The 9,120-nt window shown below is 46.4% G+C and overlaps 1 protein-coding gene across 1 annotated transcript; it reads right to left on the reverse strand.

Annotated features, from left to right (window-relative positions):
* Nucleotides 1–1,693: 1,693 nt before the first annotated feature.
* LOC144120417 (uncharacterized) lies at nucleotides 1,694–8,912 on the reverse strand. Its single transcript, XM_077652771.1, has 3 exons — nucleotides 8,496–8,912; nucleotides 5,234–5,379; nucleotides 1,694–1,796 (listed from the first exon to the last, which is right to left on the reverse strand). Exons 1-3 carry the CDS (start codon nucleotides 8,865–8,867, stop codon nucleotides 1,694–1,696), a joined length of 621 nt encoding a protein of 206 aa, XP_077508897.1. The 5' UTR covers nucleotides 8,868–8,912.
* Between the last annotated feature and the right edge of the window lie 208 nt (nucleotides 8,913–9,120).

The raw sequence follows: 9,120 nt of genomic DNA on the forward strand, positions 1-9,120 counted from the left end.
GGCCACCTAGCTCCGTGTGGAAGCATTTTTGGATGGCTGTTTCAATTGACGAGTTTTTCGTTAAATGGTGGTATGGGATCACACATGAGTCGCGAGAACACAGTAGTTTCGAGAATCTTCTAGAGATCGTGTTCAGTGAGTCCATGGCTGGTCCGAGTAGTGCATTTAAGCATGCTGAGGGGAGAGAGATATTTATTTTAGGTGGATTATTGATGTTCACATCGTCTTTTGTGGTCCGGCTGCTAGATGAACTCAAGGATGCGCACACGTGCCTGACGTGAAAAGGGGAGGTTATCTATTTTCAAATTACTAAGGCAGCGCTTCGCATTAAACACCCTCCTCTTGTGGTAGAAAACAAGCATGTAGTCCGATTTGAGCATTCGAGCCCCATACTGGCAGCGTGGGCGTCAATGTCCAAGACTTAATAGACGGTAATTGCTTGACATATTTGGGCACCATGGGCACAATAGATCGTGATGTCATCCCGATAGATAGCATGTTGTAGTTCGGAAACGGTGGAAACACATCTCATCACCACGTTAAATAACGGGTGGATATAATCGAGCGTCGGGCTGTGCCCCATTTTATGGGCACTGTTAAAGAGGGCTGATTGTATGGGACAATTAGTCCTAGTAACCGATTGGGAAGGAAGATTTGTATTAGTGGAATAGTCGGGATCCTGCGTTGGTTTCCCGAAAGTTGGCTAGTATTGCACTGTGGAAGACATTGTCGAAAACCCATTTATAACCACACCCACAGTTGTGTGTAGTTGAACAGCACAGGGAAGTGTGCATACTTTTTTGTACAATCGTACAGAATCATCTTGGCAGCACAGGTGCTTGCAGAAGCCATAGAGTGCAGGGGCAGATGACGGGAGTGTTATAGATGTCACTGCAGCCGAATGAGCACTGAGAGCACCATTCTCTCCTTAGCCTTTCCCATACAGGGAGGGAGTGATGTAGGCCAGAGGTTGGCTGGTGAATTCTTCGCTCTGCTTAGTTTTATTACAAGAATGACATTAGCTTCCTTCCAGATACGGAGTAGATGCCCTGTGTGCCAAACATGATTTTGTCGTCCAATAGAGCCGAGAACTTTAAGTCGGGAAGTTTAGGAAGCCTGCTGTAGATGACAGGAGTCATGTTTTGCGATGCAGTTTTCGAGAATAACATTTCCAATAAAATATAAACTTTTTTCCACAAAAAAAGGAAAAGGAGTAAAATGCAACCAATACAAAGATAACTGAAATAACTAACTAGTTATGGGATAAACGGTGCGGCCACTGGCTTAGCGCGTCCTAAAAGAACATTGCCGCAATAACTTAAGCGACAGAAATATCACCGTAGACCTCCTCTCAGCAGACATTTTGGTCTAAAGTGGGTGATGTCGACAGCTTACCGCCGTGATTATATGAGCCTAAGGGTGCGTATTGCGGAGAATCTGTCTGTGATGACTCTACGTCACAATAGCATCCTTTGACTGATTGCTTTATCCACCATATGTGTTATGCACTCAGTCTTTCTCGCTAAATCTTGGTGTGCATTTGAGGCCGTCCAAGGGCAACCTTTACACGCTTTTGGGACTCTGCAAAATCAGAGCACATAGTCACCCGCAGAGTTTTGATAGGCCGTGAAAGGAATGAAGAGACCGCATATTCGTTCTTGTGTTTAAATAAATTGCAACACTGCCGATAATGTTAACAAATCAGTAATATCCAAAAATATGAAATAATTAAAAGAAATTTGTCGCCAGGTTTGTCCGCGGCGCATGCGGCCATTTCAAACTCCGCAGGGCAGACTCTGCAAATGAGAGAAAAAAGTGAACGAGGGATGTGAATCAACCAGAGTGACCCCGACCACAGTCACTAAGAAATCGCGTTAAAAGCGGCATATTGTTCAACAGCGATTTCGGAGGCCTGTTTGGGTTTATACTAAGCGAAACACTGACATATAGCTATGGTCAGAAAGAAACACCCTCGAAAAAGCCCGCTGCTGCTTCAGTTACACTCCACCCCAATGCCACAACGTAGGAGGTTTCGCCACTCACAGTCTTGAATACTGCATGTCCTGCCCACATTTAACGAAAGTGTTCTATAGTAAGCAAGCAGGTTCGCTGGTCTGCATCTTCCTGTTATTTTCTTCAGTACTATCTATGGCCGTTAAACAATGGGTGTGATAAGCAGGCTATTCTTGCAGCCGTCACGAAAATTTAGAAAAACCACTTAAATATTCAAAGCAATAGGCGATGCAGATCAGTGTTCAGCGCCTGTTATAAATTTTGATTTCGTGGCCTCGTCGTTGTTGACACTTTCAATAGGCAAAGGATCTAGAGTGAGAAATTGTGGACACTACATCCAACTTTTCGTCGAAGTAAAACCTGATCAGCTGGCTTTTTATGGTTATGTTTATAGTTGTTCAACGGGGAAAATACTCATTTATTGTAGAAAAATTTCCATCTAAAAATTCTCACGCTACAAGATTCGAAGTTGGGACGTCGACCGAAACAGGATTGACGAGAACTTAAGTAACCCTAAGTCCATCAAGACGAAAGCCTTTGTGTCGTTCTGTAGAGCTCTCGAGCTCAATTCGATCGCCATAGGCTTCTCGAATTAACTTCTGTTTCACGTCACCACATACTATACCTTCTATATACCCGGTGTGTTCATTATATCCGGTTTCATGTTACGGCATTCTACACCTTTCTTATATACGATGTGTTCGGTATATCCGGTTTCAAGTCACGACCTTTGCCTTCTAAAACACTCTCGTTCAGTAGTACTAGGTGGTCGAGTGGTTAGGGCGATGGACTGCCAATCCATTAGGTTCAGCCAGTGTCGGTGCAAATCACGTTCGCGTAGATATTTATTTTTCTTTGACCTTAAATGAAGGACAGGTGGAGCGGACACTTTCCGAGGACGCACAAGTCCTCTCCACATCGAGGAGCCTAGGATAGAGATACCAATGTTTAAATTTTACCATTTTTGAAGTAAATACAAGCTCGGTTTTTCAGTTAATCTACCCTCATTTCATTTGTGCAGGTTGATTAATCTATACATTTACACACCACTGGGTCCTTCGTGTCTCTTCAGCACTATTCGTCTACATCCCACAACTGACGTAATCAGCGGGCACACATTTCGAGAGATAAAAATGAGTCTTCTCGCAAAGCTTGAGATCGTCGCCGTTCGAATGAACCCGCCATTGATCAAGTTTCGACAGTTCCAGATCACTCTTTTGTCGCTATTACACCAGAGTTGTACATATCAGTTGGCCGGAGTTCATCAGGTACATGCCCCAATGCACGACACGATTACTCTGGGTATGTTGTTGTAGCCATTGAATAATGCAGGATGCTTTGGATGTAGCCCGACTGCAAACAGGGAGAAGCCGGCTTAGCTACCTGTACATAAGCCTCAAATCTGCGTTGCTGTCGGCAGGTAATGTCTATAGGTACACTACACGCACGGGGTTAAATAAGATTCTGTTAGGTAATGTAGTAGCATAAGAAAAACACGAGAGAAAATGCGCGCACTAAATACGATGTACGAACGCTAGCGGCTGTTACCGCGTCTCTATGCTTTAACGGTAAAAGCGAACTGCTTATAAGTCACAACATATAAGGCGAATCGCCATAGTTAGCAGCACGCATTTTTTAGACATCAAGCCTTGCAATATAATGGTTCATATGCATGCTATTCATGCAGCAATGTTGCGCCTAACGTGACTGCTTATTAATATTGCAGCAGGGACCCAGAATTGCGGCTATAAACGCAAAGTAAAATTTGTTTGGTTTCTACGACATAATAACGTATTTAAGAACTGCCGCTTCGCAGACATGAGCGTTCGCTTCATTTACCTAGCTCGATGTAAAAAATTAGCCACAAAAATTATTTAGCTTAGCTTCCTCATTCATTGCCCTGCGGATACAATCAATTATCAAATTGAGTCGCATACCTTGCGAATGCAAAACGTGTATGGTGTGCTGTCAAGAATGACATTTTCTGTTGCTTTGTCAGCAGAACAACTACGATTCCACGCCACTCGATTCAAGCATGTGCAGTCAAGACCAAAAAGGACTCCGTGATCACTGCTGGCAGCAAACCGCAATGTTACCCAGCCTCAGAGATGCGCTAAAAATGAACTTATTCGCAGGTCCCACTTTGTTCGCGAAAACTGCCAAGGATAAAGATACCAGTGCTTAATTTTTGAACTGTTCCAGCAATGCAAAGCTCCGATTTTTACCTAGCGTAGCCTATTTTCATATGTACAGGTTAATTTATCCATACAATGAAACATCACTTTGCCTTGGGTGTCTCTTCAGTGTTATTAGCCTACATCCCACAACTGGCGTATTCAGCGGACGCACATTTCGACAGATAAAAACGAGCCTCGTCTCAAAGCATGAATTTGAACCCGCTAGAATGACTGCGCCATTGAGCCAGGGACGGCCGTTTTAGATCAGTGGTGTGTCGCATAGATAGGTTAGCATTAAGTGGCTCGCTAGCGAAGAAGCCTTCTCGTCTGGGGATGAAGCCTCGGAGCACAAATAAACTGAAACGGAACACTTAACACACGCGAGTGGGTTTCAAACCCAAGGCGACACAAACCGCTTTGTTGGGCACTGCATGAGACCAATACACCATAGCCGCGATTCGACTCGGGCGCGCTTTAAATATTGACTGTATCTGCCTCCGATCATCCCGCGTCCTAAGCCTATAGCCTCTCGCGCAGTGCTTTGCCCGTCGTCATCTTCAACAACTTACATCCCTGCACAGTGGTTCCAAAAACCGAAGCCGAAGTGAAAAGATGACGTGCTTGCGCTCCGAACTCACATTGCGACGAAGTACCTCGCTAGCGAAAACGCCGTCTTGTCAGGGGGGTAATTGACGGAAGAGACAACCGCCACAGATGACACACTGACAGACTTTGTGGACATAAACTTTCGCTTCATTTAGCTAGCTCGACATAAAAAATTTGCCAGCAGAAAATATTTACCTGGCGCACTTCACTTTTTTCATTTTTAAAGTGCGGATATCATAAATTTTCACCATGACTCGCATGATAGCATGATACGCTACGCCACGAAATCCCGCACGGTGTACCGTCATGAATGGCATTCGTGGTTGCATTGTCAGCTGAACAACTGCGCGGGGCGACGGAGTGCATAGGCGTCTGTGAGATGCCACTTATGGCAGCGGCTGGCAGGCACAGAAGCAGCACCACGGACGGACGCCCACCTAGGCAGAGCATCTTGGCCGCCTTGACGAAGCGGGAGCAGCCCGGGGCCGTTTCCTGCGGAGTCAGCGCCGCACAGGCGGCGATGTGTGGGGCCAAAGCAGATCTCTTGCTCTACTGGCAACGGGTTCGAGGACGGTGTTATTGGCTGCATCGGACAAGATGTGTGCAAGAGGCACAATGAATTTGGGTTCGTAAGCGCAAATAATCAAACACTCGTTCCTCAAAACTGGCTGAGCATGTACATTGTGCGTGAGCACTGAATTTAGGATTCTTGAAAACTGCTGATCAAAGCGGATAAGTTTACCAGGGCGACCATGCAAGTGACAATGCAGAAGTACCGAATTGACATCTCTAATTAGGCTCACTTGTGTTATAACACATGCTTTAACAAATACAACTGCATGTTTGCAATTGCTAATAATGAAAATGAGAACGTGAATCCTGGAATATTATCTGGTCTATCTCACCACCAACTAAAAACTTAAGGAACAAATATTTCGCCACACACAACTGATCACACATTCGTATTTTCTAATCACCATTCGTCCATATTACGTGATGCGCACAAGACTTTTACGTCATTAGTTCATTTCTGACAAATTTATTGTTTTTCGCAAATACGGTGAATTTACCTTAGAGCACTCAAACATGTGCCCGAATTTAATGATGCCATTTCGCCGCCCTGCTATGCCCACTTCGTCTAAGAGGTATTAAACTACGGAGAAAGTTATCCATCCGAAAACAACGCGCAACAGAAAGATGGCAGTAATATGGGCCCGCGGCGGCCTTTCGACATAGTGCCGTTCTTCGGTTTCTATTCGTTATGGCACGGATTAATCACACTTTGGCGAAGGCGACAAGATTATAGCGGATAGCCAACTCATCATAAAAAGACGGAAGAACTATTGTTGATGACCATGCGGAGATCGTAGCATTGTTTGTGAAGGCGTTAGCGTTGTAGTACGGGTAGCACGATGCCCCTTTCAAGATAAAACCACTTTCCAGAGATCCTGACGATGTGGAAAGCCGGAGCACTGGCGCTATACCGGTGCCTCTCTGAAAGGTCCCATAAAACTGCACAGAACTTATTCCCTGCTACAGGCACAGTAACTTTAGTGCTTTCACGAAACAGACTCAGCACAGATGAATGACCCCTTTCAACTTTTCTCAGCCGGTTGAATGCTGAAGCCCAGCATTTATCAGAGGTTGCCTCATTAGAGCAGCCTTAAAATTTTGACATCAGAAACTGTGAAATCGCTGCGCTTGCACTAAGGCCTGACTACCGTAAAGCACGCTTTAACAACCACATTTCTGAAACATACCTTTGACTCTTGAAAGTAAGATTTGACGCCTGCTGTGGGCGCCCATACACGCCGTCATTGAATTACATGGTATTCCATGGAACAAGCGGCCCTCATATAGACTTATGAGGGGAACGTATTCCGGAGTAGCCTTGGACTCGTGCAGGCTTACACGATCTAATATGAGTTTGCGTACCGATTCGCCGTGTGCGTCCATTCAGCGACAGCTCCATCTTGTGTCAGCGCGGCGAGCTCTGGCGGGCAGGCAACATCGAAATTTATGTGCGACTAGTTGGGCAATTTCTCTGTAGTTTCCAAACAAGAACGGATTTAAACGGGGCTCTACAAAAATATACGTGATTGAGAGTTAGGGGGGTGGAGGGTGGAGGGTAAGGAATGAAAATAAGGAAACACTTATCCTAAATCACATGGGCGTTTTTGTGCGTCCACCGTCACTTTGACATACAGCTCTGATCAGCAAGCCACTGCCGCAGCACGAGCGAAATGGTGCATTTGCCTCATGGGTTAATCCTCGAGAGAACACTTCAATTATAGAAAGGTAAAAATAACTACAGATGATGCGGAAAGCTCCGTGACCGGTTCAGTTCTCGGCGCTGCAAAGCGGCTACAAAACGAAACCATGATCACAGCACGATCATGAGATATTAATGGCTGATTAATAATTAAGTTGTTGAATACCGTCAAGAAAGCAGACTGCGTTAGTGAAATGATCCGAACAAACGATTATGGTCACGGTCACATAAAATTGAGTGCTCAGCATTTTTCTTTTAGGAATTTTCAAGGCGGATCGTTTTGTTCCCTCAAGGTTCAACAAGATAGCACTGCTAGGGCTTTCCAGTGAGAAGACAAGCAGAGTGGATAGCAGGATAACTATCGCGACGTTTGCTTTTCCGTTTTTTTTTTTTACTCTTCACGCGACGGCATCACGAACGGCATCAGGGCGTTACGAAAACGTTGCCATTCCAGACATGATTTGATGGATTCTTGCCCAGGCGCCCAGTTCGCGAGGAATGATATTTAGTTGCGAATGGCTAGGGCTTATGAGACCATTATCTATGCCTTCTAGCTTATAACCTCAAAATTTCTAATGCGGCAGTTCGAAATCAGTTTTTTTTTCCAGTGCCAGTTCGTAGAGCTTACGTGTGCACACGCATTCCCCAATGCAAAGGAATGCTGATTCGCCATAATGCTGATCAGTGTTTGATGCGAACAGAGTGGACGAGGGCGGCGGCCTCTTTTGCTCTCTTCAGCCCCTTTACCCTGTCCTTCACTGTATATATTCCACCGGGCCCTATAAGAAGATCTTGCATAACCGTGCATGATGGGCGAAAATTGCATGACACGCCCCTACAATAGGCCCCACACAATTCCACACCCATACTGCCCCCCCCCCCCTCGGTGACTGCTGAATGCTCCTGACTTCTGCATCGCTCTCTACAATAGCACAGCTACCCTTTGCTGCTAACGACATCTGCAAGCCACTGTTCTCCCCCAGGTGTAGGCCCAATTCGCATTATCGCAACAGTAACCGTCCGGACAACCTTTTTTTTAATTCTATCTGTTATCTGTGACGTCCCTCCTCCTCTTTGAAATCCAGACAGGGCGCTTTCATCAGCATCCTGCAAGATGCTAGCCTTCTCCCCCTCATGAAAGATATGCTACACCTGTGTCACGTCCTGAAAGAGCTTACGGCTAGCGAGGAGTAGGTTCCAAATGCTAGACGTGAAAACAAAATTACATGGCCCAGAAGTGCTGCTCCATATGGAGTACCACCTGGCTAAAATCGAACTACCACTCGTTGCCCCTACGTCCAACGGACTGAACCTTCTGAACACGCGCACTGACCGAACGCCTTGAATAACACGTCCGGCGAAGCACCTGACAGGAGGATTAGAATAGAGCACGAAAGCAAATCAACAGGGCTCAGAAGCAAGCTCACCGTGCCTGTCGCTGGGGGGACGGCTGACGGCTGCGCCTGGCAGCCTGCATTCCCGAACACGCGCTTCTCGGAGCCCAAGCTCTCCTTGCGGTAGTCATTGTGGTGGTGGTCATCAGCGCCTTGTTTTCCGATGGTCAGTGTGAGGCGTCGGACGGAGGCCACGAAGCGCTTGGCTACCTCGGCGACCGGTGGCTTCCCAGCTGGCCGCGTGACGCGGGCTGCAATGTTCCGGCTCCTCTCGCGGCAGCACTCGGTTCCTTGTCCAAGATCATCCTCCATCGCGAGGTGGAGACCGGAACCAGTTGGATGGCGCTGAGCAGTGGGCCGGTCAGGACTGCTTGGGTGGACGCACAAAGCTCCGCGACGCATCATCGAAGAACGGTTCTAAAGAAAAGATGGCGTGCGTTCTATGTCTCGCGCGACTCGAGCGGCGGACTAGAGAGAAACGAAGACCTTATGAGGGATTTCGTCTTCCTTCATCCCGTTCAATTGCGCGCCGCAAAGAAAAATTGTTATGACACCCATATAACGGAGGTCACTGAGCGCGCATTTAATTTCTATGCAGGCAGTCATTTCACGTCTACTATCGCTGAACTTCGGCAGGCTTTTGTCGCGATTGTTGTCT

The sequence above is a fragment of the Amblyomma americanum genome, chromosome 1 (assembly GCF_052857255.1).
Source record: "Amblyomma americanum isolate KBUSLIRL-KWMA chromosome 1, ASM5285725v1, whole genome shotgun sequence".
Classification (NCBI taxonomy): domain Eukaryota; kingdom Metazoa; phylum Arthropoda; class Arachnida; order Ixodida; family Ixodidae; genus Amblyomma; species Amblyomma americanum.